The 23428-nt window shown below is 34.8% G+C and overlaps 6 protein-coding genes across 7 annotated transcripts; 5 read left to right on the forward strand and 1 right to left on the reverse strand.

Annotated features, from left to right (window-relative positions):
• The first annotated feature begins 1609 nt into the window (after nucleotides 1–1609).
• LOC113518391 (DNA topoisomerase 3-like) lies at nucleotides 1610–3133 on the forward strand. Of its 2 annotated transcripts, XM_052892946.1 has the most exons (3): nucleotides 1610–1721; nucleotides 2631–2809; nucleotides 2846–3133. In XM_052892946.1, exons 1-3 carry the CDS (start codon nucleotides 1652–1654, stop codon nucleotides 3032–3034), a joined length of 438 nt encoding a protein of 145 aa, XP_052748906.1. In that variant the 5' UTR covers nucleotides 1610–1651; the 3' UTR covers nucleotides 3035–3133. The 2 variants fall into 2 exon arrangements, with proteins under 2 accessions (XP_052748906.1, XP_026759095.2); XM_026903294.3 differs by having other exon boundaries at nucleotides 2631–3133.
• A 2658-nt stretch (nucleotides 3134–5791) lies between these two features.
• Nucleotides 5792–7612, forward strand: LOC113518367 (spidroin-1-like). Its single transcript, XM_026903251.3, has 2 exons — nucleotides 5792–5937; nucleotides 6445–7612. The coding sequence occupies exons 1-2, from the start codon at nucleotides 5865–5867 to the stop codon at nucleotides 7533–7535; spliced, it is 1164 nt and encodes a 387-aa protein (XP_026759052.2). The 5' UTR covers nucleotides 5792–5864; the 3' UTR covers nucleotides 7536–7612.
• An 818-nt stretch (nucleotides 7613–8430) lies between these two features.
• LOC113518063 (uncharacterized) lies at nucleotides 8431–9715 on the forward strand. The gene is made up of 2 exons (XM_026902822.3): nucleotides 8431–8575; nucleotides 9292–9715. The coding sequence occupies exons 1-2, from the start codon at nucleotides 8506–8508 to the stop codon at nucleotides 9600–9602; spliced, it is 381 nt and encodes a 126-aa protein (XP_026758623.2). The 5' UTR covers nucleotides 8431–8505; the 3' UTR covers nucleotides 9603–9715.
• Nucleotides 9716–13303: 3588 nt separating this feature from the next.
• LOC113518062 (pupal cuticle protein Edg-91-like) lies at nucleotides 13304–14802 on the forward strand. The gene is made up of 2 exons (XM_031913283.2): nucleotides 13304–13517; nucleotides 13651–14802. The coding sequence occupies exons 1-2, from the start codon at nucleotides 13445–13447 to the stop codon at nucleotides 14250–14252; spliced, it is 675 nt and encodes a 224-aa protein (XP_031769143.2). The 5' UTR covers nucleotides 13304–13444; the 3' UTR covers nucleotides 14253–14802.
• Nucleotides 14803–19476: 4674 nt separating this feature from the next.
• On the forward strand, nucleotides 19477–21010 carry LOC113518060 (keratin, type I cytoskeletal 9-like). The gene is made up of 2 exons (XM_026902820.3): nucleotides 19477–19690; nucleotides 20120–21010. The coding sequence occupies exons 1-2, from the start codon at nucleotides 19621–19623 to the stop codon at nucleotides 20851–20853; spliced, it is 804 nt and encodes a 267-aa protein (XP_026758621.2). The 5' UTR covers nucleotides 19477–19620; the 3' UTR covers nucleotides 20854–21010.
• Nucleotides 21010–21760, reverse strand: LOC113518437 (uncharacterized). The gene is made up of 2 exons (XM_026903356.2): nucleotides 21627–21760; nucleotides 21010–21525 (listed from the first exon to the last, which is right to left on the reverse strand). The coding sequence occupies exons 1-2, from the start codon at nucleotides 21703–21705 to the stop codon at nucleotides 21080–21082; spliced, it is 525 nt and encodes a 174-aa protein (XP_026759157.1). The 5' UTR covers nucleotides 21706–21760; the 3' UTR covers nucleotides 21010–21079.
• Between the last annotated feature and the right edge of the window lie 1668 nt (nucleotides 21761–23428).

Consider the following 23428-nt stretch of genomic DNA (forward strand, 5'->3'; position numbering starts at 1 on the left):
AAGGCTGTTTCTTGATGACGCCAAGAGATCAACGGAGCTGAGAGGCGCTTCAGGTTCCGCTTGCAACGGCGTCAGGAACACTGGTTTAGCAATGAACACCGCTATAAGGAATAGTAGTCCAGCGAACAGGTTCTTCGCTAATAACATTCGCCATCTTCGTCTAAAATTTGTATAAATAATGATAAACTTTTCATTTATCGTTTCCATTTGGTCCAGTCATAGAATAGGCCACCCTTTCCTTTCCCGTGGGTGTCGTAAGAATCGACGAAGGAAGGGCGAGGGATAGGCAGTAGTGTCCCTATTAAAATATCTCTAAAGCCTAACTGTCGTTGCCAATCCGCATGCTAAACGTGGCAATTACTGACAAAACGCTCCAAGGAGGAGGCTTATGTTCAGCTGTGGACAATTAAAGGCTGATATGATGATGATGATGTTTCTTTACCTGTACGTAACGTCCTTTTAGTGTGTTGATAGAGGAAACTGAGTGCCAGAGAATTGGTTCGTCCATTTTCATAATTTGTGCAATTATGTTTAAAAAAAAGATACCTTTCAAGCGCTCGGAAAAATCAAGAGATAATGCTAAATTAATGCTCCTATAACATTTGCCTACTTACGCTTTCGCTCAAATAATAAACTCTAGCTATCCTTTTGTTGGGAAATGTATAAATTAAATAAAGTAATTCGTATGTATGTGGCTGCGTTAAAAACATTTTTCAATGGACTTAAAAAAAAAGAGGTTCCCCTTATTATGTTTGTTACCTCATAACTTCGTCAGTTGTAAACCGACTCAGATTTTTTTTTTATTTGGGAAGATATACTTACAGATTAGGCCCATAAAAACTTTATCATAATCATAAGGTTCAATAGATTAGTTTTTTAATCAAAATAACTAGTTTTGCCACATTTGAGGTCAGTTCTTTTTGTGGAACACACTTAATTATTTCACTTATTCTCTGACCTTATAACATATCCTTGATACTACTAACGATATTTATCGCCAAATTTTACTCCGCTTATTTTTTTTAATTGTGTCATTACGTTTGCACATGAATGAATAGTATTTAAATTAGTGATTAAAAAAAAATTACTACTTACTGTCTTTGCAGGTAACATTTCCATATGAGAATACTGGTGTATCGTTGGAAGCGACTTGTATGAAACGACTTTTGAAATAAACAAAGACTTTTGTCATAAAATAGTAGCATTTGGTTGGCATCTCCATTATAAAGTTTTACTTCAGTTGATATATTGGCGATAGACCACAAACAATCAAAGTGGAAAAATCCAAAATTTGAAGGATTTTCTGAACAAAACCTTTACTTCCTCTACCTGTACTATAACCTACACCTTAAACCAATACTAATATATCAGTCAAATATTTGAAAATAGGTCATCGACGTTATGGGTTATTTCCCTATACCATCATTGATATATTACATAAAAATAGTTACTAAAATAGTATCTAAAATTTTTTAAAATGACCCTTAAAGCACTACAATAGAGATTACCGAGAAATATCAGCAAAATATCAAAGTGTGAAAATTATCGCTCGCATACTAAATAGTACGTGACATAATTATGTAAGTAATATATATATAGGCATGTTTTAAGCTGTCATATCAGTGTTAGGACGTTAATTTAAAGTAACAGGATGGCTCACTTAACAATCTGTGTTGGATTTATTTTTCTAGTCATCCTTAATTTTACACCTATAGACGCAGGTTAGTTAAAATAAAATATTCTGTTACTATCGATTACCTCCTTAACAATTGTGAAATAAAATTGATCCAATTCAATGCTAGATCTATACTTGTTTTAATATAATTTAAATTTGGAATTGTTAGCATGATCTCCTTATCCCCAGAATAGTGTGGTGACAACTTTTACATTAAAGTGTAGTGTTGAAAAACATAATTTTTTAAGCCATAGTTACATAATTTAAATTAAAAAAAAATTATGACATTTTTAAATATTCGTATATAATAATATTTTATTTAATTTGAAATATGATTATTTATATGATTCTTTTAGATATACGAGCATGTTTTCTATTCCATTGTATTGTATTGGTTCGGTTTAGAAGATATCATAAATATTTGCCATTGTATTTTGTAAAATAATAATGTCATAAAGTCGTCTGGACAAATTTAACAATGCGCGTGATGTGTTACTTTTGTAACCGTTTACCATCTCTATGTATAATGTACATTTCGAGAAGTAAAACAGAATTATCGTACTGTCTTACATAGTTATTAAAAATGTTAATAATCATCTTTCTGTTTATTTTTCATCAAGAACACAATTAAGTTTTTAATATCTAAACTTTAGAAGTCCATAGTAAGAAAATTATTCTCTACGTCAGTTTAGGCTGTATGGGCTGCGTTCCCTACGTCTATTCTACAAAAGAATGAATACGAGAAAAAAAAAGAAAAAAAAAAGACAAAAATAGCAATTCATATTTCTGACGTTTGATACTTTTAAATTCAATGAAGGTCTATAGAAATATTATCTCCTCATATATGAAAAATCAATGCAATTTATGACTAGGCTGTATAGTCCACGTTCCTTGCCCTGTCCAAATTTAGACATATTTTTAAACAACAATAGTAATTTCTATTTTTAAATTACAGAAACCCGCGTAGTACGCTCTCCACAATTCGGATCATACGCTAATTCAAATGCACAAGCCAACGCTGGTAGCTACTATGGCAGGCCTGGATATAACGGTGGTCGCTATGAACAGCCCAGATATATAGGTGGTGGTGGATACGGCAGACCAAGAGGTCCACCTCTACCGCCACCTAGACTAGAATATGGAAGGGGTCCGGAATATGGAAGGGGTCCGGAATATGGAAGGGGTCCAGAATTTGGAAGGGTTCCAGAATATGGAAGGGGTGATCGGGGTAACTTGAGACGTTTAGAAGACGGCTCTGGTACCATCAGCATATCGAAGAGCATTAGTATAAGCCGTGGAGGGGAGGGCGGCCTCTCGCAGTCAAGTGCCAACTCTGCAGCGGCGGGAAAGCGAAGATAACTCAAGTGGATATGCTCGTCTTATGTGATACATTGTACTCGAAAAGAGTTAAATTACTATTGTTTATGATGGTATAAAATTAAAAAAACATCTTTCTTATGTGTTTTTGTTACATTTTTTTTATATATAATATATTTTTTATTATTATTATAGACTTGAAATTACAGTTTTAATGTTTGGATGTCCACTTTGTTAGTCCAGAACAAAGTGGATATCCAAATTTAAGAATATCAGATCTTTTGTAACAGGTGGAAATATTTGGAGTTATTATTTTATACATAATTTTCATGTCATCATTTCAGTCTAACTGTCCACTGCTGAACATAAGCCTTCCCCATAAGAGGAGTTTTGCCAGTAGTTTCCACGCTTGACAACTGCAGTTAGGCTTGTAGAGATGTTTTAATAAGGACGCTGCTGCTCATCCCTCTATTAAATTCCTTTAGTTGCCTCTTACGACACCTACAGAAAAGGAAGGGGTGGCCTATTCTATGCTGGGATAACACGACCTATCATTATATTTCTTCATATAATCACCTTCTTATAAATAAGTCAAGCAATATAATTTCTGTACTACGCTGTTATTACTTTATCTAATTAGCTAAAAGCTTTAAAGATTTACGTGTTCAAAATAAAATACACAGACATTATATCCTCATCACCCCTCATACTTGAAATTGCTAGGAAACTGTTATTTTTTAAGGTATTTTTAAAACTCAAATAAATAATATGGCTCAATATATTACGTACTGAGTGTATTATAAGTTTTAAAATTTCAGCGGAATGTAACATATCAGCGGTAACATAAAAAAATAAGTAAAATCGGATATTTTGTGACAAAACTATGTAATTAAATTAAATTTGATCAACTTTTGTATTTTAATTTGTAATCATAGAATCCTTATAAAAATTGTTTTTTGGATTTGGCAGTTTAAGAATATTTTGCTTTTAACAGACTGTGAGCCTGTAAAAGCAAAATTTATTATCCTAAAACTGAACAACTTTCTCCAATAAAAGTTGCAATACAAAAAGCGGTAAAGACGTTCCATTACAAACCATTATAAATTAATCATCAATTCAAAACAACGTACCATATTTTTTTTTATACAACTTAGAATAACAAACAAGCTGACGGTCCACCTGATGGATAGTGGTAACAGTCGCCTATAGACATGAGCAGTACCATGGACATAACAGAGTATACTGTTTCGCCAATGATACCCCCCATGCGTTGCCATTCCTGAGGACTCAGGTGTTATTCCTCTGTACCCTGTAAATTCACATCATATCCCACCCTTCAAACCGAAACACAGCCATGAAAACACAACTGCTTCACGGTAGCAACACCAATGGGACAGAGGTGCCCAAGCAATCGAGTTTTGTACAAAGTCTCCCTCTGGTAAATACTATGTATTCTACAGGATTGGTCATAATAAGTATACTAAGCTGAGACTGGTGCATGCATAAATTCACACATAAAACTGACAACTCGGGTAATGATATTCAGTTTCATAAATGATATTTTAACTTAGCTTTGAACCTTTTCAAAATAAATCGATGCGGTGACTGTGAGATTTCTGTAAAAAGTATTGATAGATATCTTTATTACCAACAACAGTAATAATTACAGTTAAAAGAAACAAGTATATTTTTTTATGCAATTTAGAATGGCATACAAGCTGACGGCCACCTGATAGAAAGTGGTATGGTATAATATAGTATAAGTACCACCTGATCACACTAATCGTCTGATCATCATAATAGAATGAGTGTAAAAAAGCATTTGCAGATTAGGATTAAGCTCCTTGCGAGCAGCCGGCCGGCAGCACACCTGCAATGCCGCTGGTGTTGTGGGTGATCATGGGCGGCGGTAGTCACTTACCATCAGGTGAGTCGCATGCTCGTTTGCCCCCTGTGTTGTAAAAAAAAAAGTGGTTGAATATCATAAATTCGTATGAGATGAAAACAAAGAAGGGCATGATTAGGTATGTATGAAAATAAAATGTTCAGACAAGATGAATCTGACACTACATTCTGATAATACAAAAAAGTTTCGTCTTCATGACTAGCAAATATTTGATGCTTCTGTTTCCTAAAATAGAAGATAAATTAATGCAGTGGTCTAAAATGTATATGTACTCCTGTGAAGTTTATATATAGATATACGTATATATTTGTGAAAGAAATACCTATGTGTTTCGATTTAAGTTTCTATAAAATGTTATTTAGTTTCATTAGTACAACAAAACTTACTTAAAACATACATTTATATATTGACGTTATTGTACGTATGCATATCTCTATATGTATCTACTTAAAAAACGAACAGTTTCGTGCTTCCAGACAAACTGTTTATATTTACTCTTCTCCATCCAAAGGTTGCCTGGAAGAGGTCGCTGTTAGCGATAAGGCCGCCCATTGTTTTCTTAGTGTAATATTCTCTTGTAACTGTTTATATTTATAATAAGTTTACTATTATAATCTTATAGAGAAAACAATAAAGAGTATCTATCTATTTATCTACCAAAGAATCTCGAATTATTATAACCTTTCTATACTCAATAAGAGTAGGTAAAACACTTGTTGAAGTCATCAAATTTTACCGCAGGTATTTTACCAAGCTTCCAGTTCGCACAGAGTTTATGCAGACTAACAAAATTGTGTGAATTGCCTAAGTGCTACAATAGTTAGCATGTGTACATTATCAATTGATAGATGTCACCAGACGAGGTTACTATTCTTGGAAAACATCAAATATCTCACCAATCAATTTTACCTATAAATGGGACCATTGTGGATTGTCTATCTCAGAACGATTTGAACCTTCATCAAGATGTCCAAATTAACAGTCGCCATATTGGCACTTACTGCGCTGTCAGTTCAAAGTGTTGTGCTGAATAATGAAGGTAGATGTTTTTGAAACATTTTTATCTGTTAAGCCTTCTGGTAAGCCACTAGGTGTACTAGGTATATCGATTGTTCCCCATTTTTTCTCTGATTTTAAATTACGTAAATTATTACTTTCTTTGATCATATGTGTAACGTAAATATTACCTTTTAAGAAAGGTTTAATTTCGATAAAGACTTGTGCTTATTTTAAAGTTTTACTTTACAATGAATACTACTTTACTACTATAACTAATCAAGTGAACTATACCATACTAGTCAAGTAAACAAAGATCTTTGATCTATGTTACTGGATGTTGGGAATTTCTTGCGTTGGCCTTAAAATTGATCATGAGTTCTTCAGACTGTAGTCTAAATTATCTTCTTTCCTTCGTTCATCAGTATAATAATCCACATGCTCTTATTAGCTTTTTGGAGAACGACTTTTTAATAAACTCTCCCAGTCTTCCTATTATCTCGCTAGCATACGATATAAATCTAGAAAATTATTTCTATTATCATTGCAGATGCCTCATTGAAGAGGATAGCACGTTCTCCGTGCGATGTTTGCGGCGATCGCGACGGATTTGGACCACATTACGGACCACCTGGTCCCCCACGCTGGCCACCACCACCACCAATGTTTCGCACACATCACTGGAGCGGATTTGCACGAAATTATGACGGTTCGCGGCAAGGTGTATTCAGTGGTGCAGAAGCTGCTGCTGAAGGTGGAGCTCAAGCATCTGGTCAGGCATTTTCTGTAGCATCTTCGAGAGGTGACGGAGGCTTCGGTGGATATGGTAGTCAATCATCGGGCTCAAGTGCATCATCCGGCTTTGGTAAATCTGCTAGTGGATTTAATAGCCAGCCTATTGACTCCGGTGCAGGTTCTAGCGGATTGGGAGGACAGATTTCAAGTGGACGTGCTGATAGGTTATCATCTGGCTTCAGTGGATCTGCAGGTGGCCAATTTCAAGCAAGTGGGAAATACAAAGAATCACAGTATTCCTTCCAAGGAAGTGGTGGAAGACGATTCAATTCTAATGATGGATCTGTGCAATCTTTGCAAACAAATGGTGGCTTCAACGGGAACGCACAACGTGCTGAATCTGGAGGATTAGGTGCATCTTCTCAAAGTCAAAGCTCGTCATTTGATGTCAGAGGAGGCTCTAAAGAATTGGGAGGATCAAAAGGCTATGAAGTTAATAGAGGCGCGGTAGGTAAAGACGTCTCAGGGTCTAGATTTTCTTCTGGAGCGAATGAACAACAGCAAGTGCAATTTGGTTCTGGGTTGACGAACGCTGGTAGTTCAGCCGGTGCCAGTAGTTCAAGCAGTAACTTTGGTTCTGGTTCATTCGATAAATCCAGTGCAAAATCTCAGAGTGAATCAAATGCTGTTGGCCGGGGTGGAATTTCTGGAGGAGGTTATGGTAGCTCTAGTCAGCAGTCCTATCAAGATGCTCAGTCAGCCCTCGGCGCTGCTACCGATCTAGCTTCTCAAGGCCAGCAGGCATCTCAATTATCTGGTTGCAGTACGTGTGGAAGAAGCGAATATGCTCAGAGCAACGCTAAGAGCCGCAGTGGTCCAGCAATTGCTGTATCTGTCGGTGGCTAATTACGTAATATTGTTATCTTATAAATTCTATGATTCTTATTTATTCAACTGTTGATAATTAAAGCTATAAAGTGACATTTATCTGTCTTTTAATATTAGTATTTTCAGTTCTCAAATTAGGGATAATTTTAGTTGATATTAGAAACTCAAAACTATTTATTACAATATAAATTGAAGTGAAATCTAAAATAAACTATGTATTAATTTTAGAAGATAATTGTAGTGCAAAGTCATGCACGATAAGAGGTATTCATGGCTTTGTTATTTTCAGGGTCTGGGATATTAAAGTTTCAAATGTGTAGATAAAAGTATAAAGTCTATTTGTTGAAAAAATTATGCGTAAAAAAGAATAGAAAAGGATTTATATTAAAATGTTGATCATCACTGATTACATTAGTAGGTATTAGTCTTAGATTATGTAGTGTATAGATTGGCATCGTTAAAGAGAGAGAATATACTAATCTGTATGTTAGAGCGAGATAGGTAATAGTATAAAAATTTGCACAATATATTGTAACAAAGTTTATGGTATTAATTCTTTACCCTTTACCAATTAGACATAATTTAATTACACTCCTCTGAAATCTTTGGGGCACTGACGCTGAATAAATAATTTAACCGCAGACTTATGTTTGAAATTTGAAATTTGTTCATTGATTATCGAATAACGTAATTTTTATAAGTAAAATGGTTAGTTGATGTCTTGTTTCCTTACCTCCTATTATGTCATCGTAAACCACACGTAAATTAAATAGTACACAGAAATATCTCAAATAAAAATATACATACATAGCCCAATGGGATTTACCTGTCCATGCGGTATTCACACCTGCTGTGTAAGTGTGCCTAATTATTTATCACCCACAAGTGATCTTCTGTAGATAATTTTGTCAACAAGACGTTACTGATTTGATCTGACTACCTATATAAAATGTAGTTGCAAGCAAAAATTTTAGATTACAACGAAAACATGTGGAAACTAGGCGTTATTGTATTGTTAGTAGTTTTATTGATTGATAATTCAGCAGCCAATAATCAAAGTGAGTATATAATAATATATTTGTTTTAAAATGAATCGTTAGTTTTGTAAAAAGAAATAAAATTCCCATATGATAGAGGAAGAATACACAGCTTAGTGCAGGAAATAAGAGGTCACTAACTCTAACTCAAAGTGGAATCCTAAATCAAGGCATACTTAGTTTGCAGTTTTTAGGGGGCTTTACCTTCTTTAGATATATCGCTTCCTAATCTGATTTCTCAGCCAAAATTGTATTTACTTTGCCAACATACGGAAAGAGAGTAATTAACAGTAATTTACAGAGGTGTTCAAAAATTACTGATTTAGGTTCAGCTAACAGTATATTGCATATATCTAAAATCTAATTTAATTTATTAAGGTGCAAATGGCCCTTGAATTGTGTTTCTTTCGAGTTTATACGACACTTTATGTGTTGTGATTCTCGATAGTGTTAGAAACAATAGAATAGCCGAGACTTTCTTATTAAATAATGCAAATTTTTAGCTCATTAGGTAATCAAATGAGGTAACCTTAAGATAACTTATGTCCAGCATTGGATTGTTGCATACAAAAACGTAAATACAAAAATAACAACACACTACTTCTACACAAAGTTTTAATTAGTTCAATTTACATTTTAATTAAAAATTTGATTACAATAGAACAATTTCAGAGTGTCTTTTGTCATTGAAATAAAAAAAGAATAACGAAAGACTCATTATTTTGGCGCCATTTCAGACGAGAATGTAGTGCGACGGTTACGACGGTCACCTTATTATCGCGACTGTCCACCACCGCCATATTGGCCACCGCCACCTCTACCACCGCCACCCTATTGGATGCATCGACCACCGAGACGCTACTGGGAGGAAAGGCAGCACTATAGAGAATCCTATAATGCAGCCAATACAGCATCCAACTCAGGGTCGCAGCCTTACGTGCCATGTGAATCTTGTGGTGGTGGAAATGGTGATTCTGCAGTTAGCAATGCACAAAGTGAAACAGGATCAGCTATTGCTGTCGCCGTTGCCAAACCTAACGCTCACTAAGGCTACTAGTACAGTATTATAATTTGCACTAGTATGTACTATATATAGAAAAAAAAAGATAAATGTAAAATATAGTTATTTTTCTAAGTGTAATTAAATTATATATAAAAATATTGTCTGTATTATTTGAAAAGGCTTTTGTTGAAGACTAAAGGTATAAAACCGTATGAACGGTAACCCCGCCCGCGCTGTCGGTATACATCGGCGTGGCACCAGTGAAGAATGATAGATGAGGATGAAGCAGGTCAGTTAGCCCATCGTGACGAATTCAACAAGAATTGTTCACGATGGTTTCCAGGGGGAACCACGTGGAGGTCGACCTAATAGGGCATATTGCTAGCAATGGGGCTGTCAAACTCCATTGCTAACAATCCCTTTTACCCCCTAAGCGTATGGGCTTACCATTATATAGGGAGGGCTGGTCTTAACCGCTGTGATATTCCCCTACGACGAAAAAAATATTAGGGATGTAATTCAATTCCAGCGCCGAATTTGATATGGTCCTTTACTGATCCTATACCGCCACTCTTAGATCTTGTGCACCTCGTCCTCCAGTCCTTGGAGTCCCTTTTCCTTCACCCAAGAGGCTGGTACTGCACGGAGTTTTTATATTACACAGCCTATTTTTTTTATTTGCGAATTTATATGCTACAGCGGAATAACACCTGAGTCCTCAGGAATGGCAACGCTTGGGGTGTATCATGGGCGAAACAGTATACTCTGTTATGTCTATACTGCTCATATCTATAGGCGACGGTTATCACTTCCCATCAGGTGGGCCGTCAGCATGTTTGCCATTCTAAGTTGCATAAAAAAAATTTTGAAAACAAGCTGATGACCCATGGAAAGTCGCCTGTGCATCTGTACTCTGTAATTTTCTGACTATATCCCATCCTTTAAACAGAGACATAACTGCTTTAATTCTGTGTCAACACTAATTCGCAAATTCCCATTATATAATTCTGAAGTCAGACTGCCTTCCGCTATCCGCATCAGAGGCATCATTATATGTATTGTTACTTCAATAAAGTAATACAAAATTGTTTATAGTACACAGTTATATTTTACAGACCGCATTACGTTATATTATTATTATTTCCTTAAAAAAATAATATCTCAAAACAGCCGACTGGTCATAACACCACGCCCCATATAATCTAAGTTCAAGTTCATTACACTCAAGGTTGTGAATGTTCTAATGCTTGTTAACCACTTGCAAACCTAAAATATATATTGCGATATATTCAGATAAGTTTTTAAAACGGAGATGTTTATTTATTTTTTGATTATTTATTACGTGATATCAGTGGCGTTCATAAAATAATCAGAAGCATTTTTCGATTTAATCTAAGTAAAATACAGTAAAGTTCTATAACAATAGGGGATAGTTAAACAGTACTTTTAAAAGATAGTCATAGTTCATAATAGTCTCTTGGAAAAACCTCAACAAGGAGCTCATTTCACACCCAAAACCTGGACTTCTGAAACCACGTTGTACACGACCATCTATACTCTAGAGTATGTGAGTGAACTTCCTGTCGATGGCGAGCTGTACGATGGTAGAAAGTGGCCATGGGCATCATATTGAACAATTCCTCTGAGCACAATCCGTTGTACAAGCGATAAAACACGCAGAATGAGGCAAAATCTCTCGAGAAATTTCATTCACGAAATAAAACGACATTTGAAGATCGAGTATTTCAATACAAAATTTGTTTACAATGATTAATGTTAATAATATCAAGAGAGATAACGAAATATCACTGGCCACTGGCTAACAGGCTTTATAAAGATTCCGCCCACACAGAGCCTTGTTATCTCTATTATAGGTAAAAATTACATCGCGAATAATTTATACAGCACGTTATTCCAAGGAAATAGGAAACAAAACGAAACACTTCCGTTTATTAATGATGACGGTTAATGATTGTACTCGTATTAAGCGTTTGAATATCGCTCTCGCAATATTCAAATTGTTATTAGTATCAACATAATCTTCCGTGGGGGGAAGGGATTGTTAGTAATGCGGTCTACCAGTCCTATTGCTAGTAATACACTCTGTCAAATTGACCTCCACGTAACCCCCCCCCCCCCCCTTGGAAACCATCGTGCTGAATTACAGGTGTATTCATCACGATGGACTAACTGGCCTATCCTTTCATTCTCACCTTCTCATCCTTTCCAGGTTGTCTGTAAGAGATTGCTTTTAGCGATAAGACCGCCTTTTGTATATGCACATTCTGTATTCCTTGTATACATCTCTATTGTGCGCAATAAAGAGTTTATTATTACTGGTGTCCCGCCAGCGTATACTGTTAGCGCAGACGGGATTTTATTATCATCCATTAAAAAAAAACATAATCTCGGGTGGTCGAGATTGTTAGTATCGAGGATTAATTGCTCATTGCAATATACCTAGTTATCTCCACGCGTTTTCTTTTGGAAATCATCACGGTTAATTATTGATGAAATCACTCGCATCTCACACATCATCATCACACACAATCAATCACAATATCTATCGACTATCATGTCTTTAGTTTATGTGAAAATTTTTGCATAACTTAGAATTCATCATCATATTAATTAATAATCTTTCACTGCTGAACATAAGTTTCCCCCACAAGGGGAGATTTTGCCTGTAGTTGCCAGGCATAGCAAGCAGATTGTCAACTACAGTTAGGACTTGGTGATATCTTAAGAAGGAAGCTGGTGCCTATTCCTCGACTATTAAGTTCCCTTAGTCGTCTTTACGACATCAACTGGAAAGGAAGGGATGATCCATTCTATTCCGGGACCAAATGGCGACTTAGTCTTGCAGATGAGTTATTATGCATTAAAAGTTAAACCAATCTAGACTGTTGGGATGTGATGGAACTAAAGTGATCATTGGATTCATTAAAAAAAAAACTTTCTCTTATTAAATGATATATATTTTAAGCGTCGCAAATACAGGCAACATTCCCTCTATAGGGGTTTTCTGCAGTGAACAGTTAATTATACATATAATATGATATATATATATATATATATATATATATATATATATATATATATATATATATATATATATATATATATATATATATATATATATATATATATATATATATATATATATATATATATATATACATATATTTTCTTAAGTCGAATCGTTTTCAAATCGTGTTTATTTATAAACTACCTTCTTATTATCAGTCTAAAAATAATTTATTTTCAATAGACATTTAAAAAAATTAATGAACTGAATCACAGATATTTATTTAGTCCTAGCAAATATCGATTATAATTCATAAAATTACAGGTATCATACAGGTATCATACTCTACATTTTCTAAAAAATTCTACAGTTAGTCAAAACCTGAGACAGTATTAGATTTATTTGCAAAATAGACAAACAACTATAATTATAACAACGTTAGAATTTTATAAAACTATCCATTATCTAGTTATAAATATTTCAAATCTTAGATCTTCATTTTACCACAGCAATTTATTAGTAGAAGCACCACTTACTCGTTCATCCGCCCATCTGAATTGATTACTGTAATGCTAAAGTGATAAATCATTGCCTAAATTTATAATTAGCATGATAATTATAAAGGCAATAATATCGATCGTTCCCCCAAAACCTGAATATACTTCCGAAATCGCATACTCCAAATGAAGGTATTGTATACAAATTCGCATTGTTTATTTGCACTTCCGTGGGATTTTCACGAATAAAGCCTCAATGTCTCAGCACCTCCGGCGGCGGGGGATGGCCTCGTGTCAAACTATAAAACTGCTTTGGGCCGAAAAAAAATCAGCACACCCAGTAACGGAATATACATCATAACATGTTCAGTTTTCGATTGTTACCGCTCTTTTTTGCGATCGCATCCATAGGATGGAGCCCATCCGTGGCCCAAGGTTGTAATTTTTTATCGATACTCTATAATCTTGGAGAGCTGTCACGATCACACGATGAATTTGCGATATCGACTATATCGGCACCGTTAGATAATTGCGCGTAATGGGACCCTTTGTGTTTTTGAATTTGCAGATGCCGCAGCGGAGAGTGGAGCGGTCAGCGGCACCGTGCGTGTATCACGCGGTCTTGTTAAGCAGAAATTGTGCTACAAGTATGGACTTTGCCAGGGTGGCGGCGTCCAAGGTGGTTATCAAGGGGGCTACGTGCAAGGGGGCTACGTGCAACAAGGCTACCCTGCACAAGTCCCTCCAATAAACATTGCAATTAGTCAATCCCAGTCTTCGGCGAATGAAGCAGGTGGCGGCTACAGTAACGGCTATTATCCTAACAACTACCAATATAATTTCCCCCACGGTTTTCCGTTTAAGGGAGGATACGGTGGATACCAGAAACCGGGTTACTTTAACAACGGTCAAGGGTCGTACAACAGTCAATTCAACGGAAACATCTACGCTCCTGGTGGTCACGGTGGTGGATATGGCTTCCAAGGACCAATAGGTCCTTTCTTTGATGAAAATCCTGACGAAGAAGGCAGCGGCCCGGAACGCAATGACGATAATCCTGTGACTGGTCCACAGGGATATAATAATGATTATAAACAAGGGCAATTAAATAATGGCGCACGAAACTTTGCTGTTGCGGGAAGTTTTGCAGCAGCAGGTGGAAGAAACTAAATAAAATAGCAAATAAATAGAATATCCTTAGTTGCTATGTTCTCCTAGTATCCATATTTCTCGAGATTATTGATAATTCATAAAAGCTAGATTCAATTAAAATTAATTGCAGTTTCTAAAGTTGCAAACTGGCGATATGATATCGCATTAGCATATATGCATAAATTAACTTTCCGCTATATTCCAATACAACCGAATACTGTATTTAGAAAATCCCAAATTCCCGCTATTTACTTAAAACTGCGATAAACACGGGTCATATTTTTATGATACCATTTTATTTCTCAGCGGAAGTCCACATTTAGTTCAATAAATTTTTATTTAGTTTCTAAAAAAACTAAGTCACTTGCACACTTTAAAAGAGCTTTACACAAGATAGAATTAAGTAGATATAAGATCACTTTTGTGTTAAATATATTATTTATTTTATTGTAAAGATTTTCTTTTTTATTATTGTGTTGGACCACTATTAAAAGTGGTAATTATTCGTCACCGGGGACATGAACTATGGAGACCACAGTTTACACTGAAAGATTTGACTGATTGTATGATGAAGGGAAGCGAATGAATTATGGATGTATTATTATACATATACGAGTATAACAGTATACAACGTAATGTAACAGCCTTTTATAATTCTGACCTGAAATGTTAAAATATAAATAAAAAAACATTAAATAATAAAAGACTTATAATCTTTAAACGGAAACAAAACTTCTACAATACCCTTACTACATGGGATTGGGAAAGGGATTGTTGGTAATGGAGACTGAGAATCCCATTGTTAGCAATATACCCAGCCAGGTCGACCTCCTCGCGGTTCCCCCTGGAAACTATCATGGTTAATTCCTGATGAATTTGTCATGATGGGCTAGCTGGCCTGTTTTCATTCTCATCTATCACCCTTCACTGGTGCTCCGCCAGCGTATCCCGTTAGCGCAGGCGGAGTTACCATACCATTTTCATCTATCAAAAAAACCCCTTACTACATATATTACTTTTAAATGCCTCCGTATAATCTGTTATGTTTGAGGTACAGTTCATATCTATGGCTGACGGTAATTACTTTCCATCAGGCGGGCCGTTAGCTTGTTTGCCATTCTGTTGCATAAAAAATAAGCTTAATAAAAATATTACTCCTACGGTATAACATGACGATGGTATAATAATGATAATTAATGATTATGATTTATGACACATAAAATTCTTTTTTATATTTTTATGTGACAACTAGTTGATAAAACAGATGTCATGTCAAAAATGTGTATGTATTGGCAACCAGGAACAGTTTATATGGTAAAAATAAAAATGGGATAATTATATTTTTCTAGGCAGTTCTTACATAATGATCCAGAAGAATCCATAAAGATCCATGCCGAAATGATCCAGCAGTTCTCGAGTTTTGCTGTTAGCGACACATTTAGTAATTATTTTTTATGTATACAGATTGATCAATAGGAACTTAATGACAACGACTTTCATATGAAATCAAAAATTGTCTTGAACGCCTTGCATTTTGCACAGTTAGTTTATTAAATTCCTATCAATAATTTTTTTATAGACATAATACCTAAAACTCAGTCTAATTATGCAAAATACAAGCACCCGGGTAATCAAAATTGTCTTACCCATGACTTTTTCCAAATAAACAAATGTAACTGATTGCAAAATTATACCAATTAAAGATGACACCAATAAATTGAGCTTTAAGGTTGTTTTCACGTCGAAATGTTCTGTTTCCGCAATAAAATTATTTTAGATCATTTATCGTCGGGGTCTACGACCTCAAGTCTTGGAAGCATTAAGACTACATTATCTTAATATATCGTAAATTTTATATTATCACTATGATCATATTTAATTTTGAAATGATTACTCATTAAATTTATCTACGACTTATGTTTAAAAATTTACATGTAACAAATCTAATGGTCATAAATAACATAAATCTATTAAATATATTAGTGCTCCTATAATATTTATTAAAATGTGTAACTAAATACCTGTTTATACAGATGCATTGGAAACTTGAAATGCTGACAGTATAAAGTCGACACTAGCTCAATTACTCTTTCACACAAAAGTTCCTATATAGACACTATTGGCGACCGGCCGATGCAAACTCTTTAGACATTATTATACTTTTTTTATATACATTTACTTTTAGAATGTTCTTATTATTTGTAATTTCAATTTTATATTTTTTGACATATATAATATTGTTCTGTTCCTTGCTTGCTGTTTAATACATTTATTTCGCTATTAAATTCCGTGTCTACATCATTTCATCACCTCATCACAGTCCACCGCTCCGTAATAGACACATAAAGATAAATTAAGATTGTCTTCCGTAAAGAAACCTTTTTCAATAATAGCAAAACCAGTTATTTTAATTTAAACACTAAACTACTGAATCGTTTTTGATAAGATTTCTATACGACTAATCTGTATGTATAACCTTTCAGATAAAAAAATAATTTTCCAAATTAGTTTACAACTGACGGAGTTATGAGATAAAAAAAACACGACCGAATTGAGAACCTGCTTCTTTTTGAAGTCGGTTAAAAAGGTTATCAAACACGAAATGTTTACTTGTTGATTAAGTAAATTTATGAAATCAATAGATAGATAGATAGATAATTTATTTGCATTACTTACTTACAGCACACAAATTACAACATACATATACAAAAAAAGCGAGATAACATAAATGATAAAAAAAAAATACATAAAGCTAAATACAATTTTTCGTTTGTGCGTGTGCCATAGCAATACAAAATGGTCACAACTCAGTTTATTGCCTCGCCCTCAAAAGAGCAAAGCACTGATATTCTGTTGCGGCCAAAGGGAATAGGGTAACAATAAAACAATACTACCAGATTATCCATACAGTAAATAGACAGATATACTCGTAACAGACAGATATAATAGTTTATCTAGCAGACAAATGGAACATAGAGGTAACATTCTGTTCATCTTAATAGATGTTACAGCTTTCTTTTAGCTTCTCAAAGGTTGACTGTAATAGATCCCTTTATGTGATAAGTTCGCCATTGTATACTAAGTCTTTGGACGTATTTCGTATAAATTATGTACAATAAAGATTATACAATACAATACTTGTATTGTATTATATAATTTTTATTTTTGATAATAAAATATTGACAAGTATATACTATATTTGTTTAGTTGAAAATTGCACATTTATTTTGATCCTTATATTAAGTACCCACCAACTATATTCGCTTGCAACATCAGACGCGTCCCTCATGCGCTACCGATGATTATAACATGAAATTTGGAGTTACAGCGATCATCATCATATCATATTTTAAGTGTCCACTGCTAAACATAAACCTCCCCTTGGAGGGTTTTGCCAGTAGTTGCTATGTTTAGCAGGCGGATTGGCAACCGCAGTTTTTTTTTTTAATGAGTGATAATGGAATTGTAACCCCACCCGCGCTATCGGTATACACCGGCGGGGCACCAGTGAGGGATGATGGGTGAGGATGAAGTAGGTCAGTTAGCCAATCGTGACGCATTCAACAAGAATTGTTCACGATGGTTTCCAGGGGGATCCACGTGGAGGTCGATCTAATAGGGCATATTGCTAGCAATGTCGAACTCCATTGCTAACAATCCCTTTCCCCCCTGGCAACCGCAGTTAGGCTTTAGAGATGTTTTAAGAGGGATGCTGCTGCTTATCCCTCACCTCTTAGTCGTCTTTTACGACACTCACGGGAAAGAAAGCTGGCCTAGTCTATGCCGGACCACACGGCCTTGAGTTACAGTGCTGAAGTAAATACTACAATATTATATTCGATTGTCATCTTGCAGCCCTATTGCAGCATATAAAAATCGCGATTAAAAAACAGGAGTTGATCGTAAAACGGTGAAAATTTCAGATTGTATATATTTTTCAATGCTAAATCATAATAAAATAAAAATGGAAAAATTTGTAAAAAAATTAAAAAAAAAATTTTTGGGGAGGGTTACCCTTATCATTGAGGGGTATGAAAAATAGATGTTGGCCGATTCTCAGACCTACTCAATATGCACACAAAATTTCATAAAAATCAGTAAAGCCGTTTCGGAGGAGTTTGGTAACAAACACCGAGACACGAGAATTTTATATATAAGAAATACCAAAGATTGCATCATCCAAAGGGTTAAAACTGTAAATGAACTTATAAATAAATACCAAGAACTTTTAGATTTTTTGTATTCACGCTTTATAACGTAATATAAGCTTCATTACTTCTGTGCCGATTATGATAGTTCTTTTTGAAATCAACAAGGATCATTTTTCATAATGATTTTTTTAGGACACTGCGTTTATTTGTGACTCGCTAAATAAGTTTAATTTTCGATGAAATATTCTTTCTTTATTCTTTATATGTACACAAAAGGTTATTGAAATAGAAAAAAAACAAACATAAAAGTGCACAAAGGCGAGCTTATCACCAAAAGAGATTTCTTCCAGCAAACCCAATATGAGAAAAACTGACAGTTTATTAGTAGTTACTGTCATACATGTGTACCAATCGACTTAGATGTTATACTTAAAAATATATAAATAAAATTTCCATACAGTTGAAAACATCTATAGGTATAAATAAATGAATAAAAAAATATATAAGTAAATATATATGAATAGATACACAAATATAATAAGTACGTACATCGGCGTTCTGAGTGATAATAATTCTTTAGACGCGACTTGAAAATCCCAACGCTTGGGCTATTTCTAAATAAGCATCTTCAGTTTTCTAACTTCAATAATAATAAATTAATATAACAAATTTAATTAATCTAGCATACGTATTGAATGGACAGCGAACGGATCCATTTATTGGCTAATAGACACATAACTAAAGTTTTATTGTTTTATTGACTACTTGTATGCCCGTTCTCGATTCTAAACAACATTAACATGATAATGTATAACTTATTTAAATTTATAAAAGGAACGATCGATAAATCTATTATCAATTTATGGTACATATTAGCAAATCGACTAAAATACGTCTTAATCTAGCTTTTCATCCAATTCATTTGCAAATTCTTGTAAAATGTGACAGTTTCAATAATTGATTCTTGGTTCTCAATTTTATGGGTATATAACTACTTGTAACTAGCAATTTATAATACCTACCCTATCTTCTGGACCATCAAATTAGTTTACCGTTTCAAGATAATTTTTATTTATAGCTTATTGGTATCATAGTGGTGACCTAGTCAGGTACCGAGTGGGGGCTATCATCATACTAGTATATAAGCACGGAGAAATGTTTCACAGACATCCATAACCATTGGCGAAAGGTGTAAGGTGTTCCTAGAATAATATCGAAATAAATAAAACACAATAATGGCGTATAAATTCATAATTTTGATGGTAGCCGTTGCAGTTTCCCAAGCCGTGCCAATTTGGATCACTGGTAAGTGAGCTCTATCCAAAATGTAATAACAACAATTTGTAATCAACCTTAGCAAATTTATTGAAATAAATTCACACCAAGGATTGTTTTTTACTAATGAAACTGAAAAAAATTCTCAATAAAAGCTTGAAAAACGTCAATATATTTTGAGTCTTACTAACTTGACAGCTAAAGACGCCATGTTAGCCAGAACCTTTTTGTTATGTATAAAACATTTTTTGTGATTTATATTTGGAATTGAATATTCTAAATATTAACCACTTGTGGAATGTAAAGTCTGTTTAAATATTCTACGTCTGCTTTAGAGTATTAAAAATGATTGCATTATAGTATTATAATGAGCAAGTCACCCAGTTAGTAAACATATATTACGACTAAGAATTTAAAAGTAATTTTATTAAATTGTTGACATTGTATTATTGATTTCAGGTAACGAATATTTCCCCTCTACTATTCTGCGTATCGGACGTTCCCCAAACGTTGCGTTTGGCTTTGGCAGCGGCTTTAGCAGTAATATTGGCGGTATCGCCCACTCCTCCGGCATTGGATCCTCATTTTCAACCGGCGAGGGCCAAGCCTACGGGGCTGGTATTAGTGGTACAGGTGACAGCACCTACGCACGCGGAGTAGGCATCGCAAACGCCGCCCCCTCATCCTATTCTCGCAGCTACAATCCCTATAATTTTGGCGGATCTTTCGGCTCCGCGGTGTCTTCAGCCCAAAACTACGGAGGAAACTATGGCTCGGCTGTTTCCGCTGCTCAGTCACAGAACGGACTTCAATACGGATCAGCTGTATCTGCCACTCGGAATGTTGGTCCCGCTCGCTACCAGTCCGCCATATCCTCTGCACAAAACATCCAAAATCTCGGCTACGAATCCTCTGTAGCGGCTGCTAACAGCAACGGATATGGCCAAGCAATATCTGCTGCTCAGAATGCCAACAATTATGGTTCAGCTCTCTCATCGGCTCAATCTCGCAATGGTTTAAGCAACTACGGAGCTGCAGTCTCCGCTGCACAGAATATTGGTGGATATAGAGCCAGCACTGCTCAATCGGTTCAACAAAATGGCGGTGCTCTTCAGCAAAGCGGTGCTACTAGCATTAACGCACCTGGTATTCAGGCAGCACAATCGCATGCTGTGAATAACGGTTACTATTAAGTTTTAATTATATATTTATTAAGTGATAGTCATTTTAAATTGTACCTTTAATATAACGATGTTGAGATGACTAGTTAAATTTATCTCACTGTCTTTATATTACTTAAATGTTGCAATTGGTAAAAATACATGTTGGGTTGATCAATAAAAGACTGCTGCAAAATGTATTACGTTTATTTTATAATATTATTCATATAAAACAATAATAACCTAATATTAACATAATCTATTTGATACCTTTGTTATCGAAAGTAACAGTTTTTATATTACCATACACACGACCATTATCGCTTATGGCTGCCACAGCCTTGATTTCTCCAGTGCCGCCAAGATTAGGTTCAATAAAACTCTCTACACCTTTTAACCTGTCATTATTTAAAGACCCAAAGTCACCGAGTCCAATACCCTCAAAGTTCAATGGCATGAAGAACAAAGGTAATAAGAAAGGATTGAACGATGATGTAGATACAAAACTCCGACCCGTGCCAGTCTCTGACTGCTGACCTAAGGATCCAACAGTAACACTTTTTTGTCCAATATCTTCAACACTTGACGTTACAATACTATCTTGATTAGTGCCGAGTTCAGATGAGAATCCAAACCTCAGAAACTTTTCAACTTCGGGGTCACTAGACGAGATAGCGATGATTGCATCTCCAGAGGGCGATGATCCTGAAATCAATTTAACTGTTATAATCTCAACTATGCATTCAATTTAAGTTATTTTGATACAATAACTACCTGATGTTTGTAATTGTATAAAATTTAAGTACCTTTTATAACGATTGGATTTGCTGATGTTATATAAAACGTTAAAGTAAATAAAAAAAATACTTCCAAAAAACTATTCATGTTAAAAAACAACTTATTTAAATATCCCAGTTATAAAATTCCTCGACCTCTTTGACAGTATTGTTAGAAATGAGTCCGTAAATTTAATACGTCGGTTTATATAGGTTGCTGCGCAGTTCGCAGTTCGTTTATAATTCCTGTAATCAAATAGCATATAGATGGGATCAGTGAACTGATGTGTACACACCATCGTTGAAGTCTTCATTATAAAAAACGTACATACTGTTAGGAACAATTTACTAAAGTTGCTGTACTGATTGACAGGTAGCTCAGACGTTACGAAACGAGAATTTTTATATTGTTATCAATCCGTGTGCTACAATCAATTAATATTCTCATGCTAAATTTTAACAGTTTTTCATCGATTCGTATTTTACTATTAATAACTCTGTTATGAGGATCTATACAATATTATTATAAGAACATAAATATATCAATTTAGAAACAAAATTCATTAGGTATTCAAAATGTGTATAAATGAAATATGAAGACGGAGTCATACTCGTAAATGCTAGTTTAATTAATTCTTCAATTTTTTTTTAGTCGATAAAAACATACAACCAGCTAATGCAAAGCGTCTTTATAAAATAAAATCAAATTATCCATTTTTCACATTGTATAATGACTCTGTCTTATATTTAGGGTTCCGTGCGTCAACAGACCCCTTTACAATTACCAATATTCTTTATAAACAGAGAAGTTACAGAAAACAGACACAAATAAGCTTTTGAAAATAAAATCGTATTTTTCATTCCAACCTATTAATGTTGAACATGGATTTTGTTCAGCAGTGAATATGGGTAAGCCGCTACTTCTTTACAAGTTGCTATAATGAATGATTCTTAACCACTTGTATCTTTTGACACTCGATGACATATTTGACATCGTCATCCCATCCACTGGGGAATCGTCTATACAACGTTTGCCTGTACACAAGGGTTACTCGAAAATTCTTCTTCATCAGCGGTTGTTGCTTCTTCGAATTATGTGAGCGGCCACTGTCATTTAATTTAACGATTCTCTTTATTCTAATTGGCTATATCAGGCACTATGGTTATTCCACGAATCTTTATTTCGGGTCCACCATGCAATGAAACCACAGATAAAATAACAGTTTTAGGTGAACTCTAAACGGTAGTCTTTCGAAGCTCGCTGAATGATTTAGAAATGTTGGGCTTGAATGTTTTTTTATGTTTTACTAATTCTACCACGAAGAGATGCTCACTTCAATAAGGATAAAGTATATCATGAAAATCTGTTTATTTGACCAAATATTTTTTATACAACTTAGAATGACAAACAAACTGACGGCCCACCTGATGGAAAGTGATAACCGTCGCCTATAGACATGAGCAGTAACATGGACATAACAAAGTATAATATTTCGCCCATGATACTCTCCATGCGTTGCTATTCCTGAGGACAGAGGATTAACATCTGAATGTTATTCCTCTGTACTCTGTAAATTCACACCATATCCCACCCTTTAAACCGAAACACAGGTATGCAAACACAACCACTTCACGGTAGAAACACGAATGGGACAGAGGTACCCAAGCAATCGACTTTTGTACATAGTCTCCCTCTGGTGAAAAATCCGATTAATAACAAACATCCAAGTATCTTTACAATAATTCTTAACTATACTTTTATATTATTATTAGTCGTATGGTCCAGGCATAGAATAGGCCACCCCTTCCTATCCCGTGGATGTCGTAAGAGC

Source organism: Galleria mellonella, unplaced genomic scaffold, assembly GCF_026898425.1.
Source record: "Galleria mellonella isolate WM207_F2 unplaced genomic scaffold, CSIRO_AGI_GalMel_v1 utg171, whole genome shotgun sequence".
Classification (NCBI taxonomy): Eukaryota; Metazoa; Arthropoda; class Insecta; order Lepidoptera; family Pyralidae; genus Galleria; species Galleria mellonella.

Bases quoted from the DNA above. Each gene is read 5' to 3' on its own strand.
- LOC113518391 (XM_026903294.3), top strand. From the start codon at position 1,652: ATGGCTCACTTAACAATCTGTGTTGGATTTATTTTTCTAGTCATCCTT. The intron at 1,722-2,630 runs GTTAGTTAAAAT...TTTAAATTACAG, and splicing joins TTTTACACCTATAGACGCAG to AAACCCGCGTAGTACGCTCT.
- LOC113518367 (XM_026903251.3), top strand. From the start codon at position 5,865: ATGTCCAAATTAACAGTCGCCATATTGGCACTTACTGCGCTGTCAGTT. The intron at 5,938-6,444 runs GTAGATGTTTTT...TTATCATTGCAG, and splicing joins TGTTGTGCTGAATAATGAAG to ATGCCTCATTGAAGAGGATA.
- LOC113518063 (XM_026902822.3), top strand. From the start codon at position 8,506: ATGTGGAAACTAGGCGTTATTGTATTGTTAGTAGTTTTATTGATTGAT. The intron at 8,576-9,291 runs GTGAGTATATAA...GCGCCATTTCAG, and splicing joins TTCAGCAGCCAATAATCAAA to ACGAGAATGTAGTGCGACGG.
- LOC113518062 (XM_031913283.2), top strand. From the start codon at position 13,445: ATGTTCAGTTTTCGATTGTTACCGCTCTTTTTTGCGATCGCATCCATA. The intron at 13,518-13,650 runs GTTGTAATTTTT...TTGAATTTGCAG, and splicing joins GAGCCCATCCGTGGCCCAAG to ATGCCGCAGCGGAGAGTGGA.
- LOC113518060 (XM_026902820.3), top strand. From the start codon at position 19,621: ATGGCGTATAAATTCATAATTTTGATGGTAGCCGTTGCAGTTTCCCAA. The intron at 19,691-20,119 runs GTAAGTGAGCTC...TATTGATTTCAG, and splicing joins CGTGCCAATTTGGATCACTG to GTAACGAATATTTCCCCTCT.
- LOC113518437 (XM_026903356.2), bottom strand. From the start codon at position 21,705: ATGAATAGTTTTTTGGAAGTATTTTTTTTATTTACTTTAACGTTTTAT. The intron at 21,526-21,626 runs GTACTTAAATTT...AATTGATTTCAG, and splicing joins AAATCCAATCGTTATAAAAG to GATCATCGCCCTCTGGAGAT.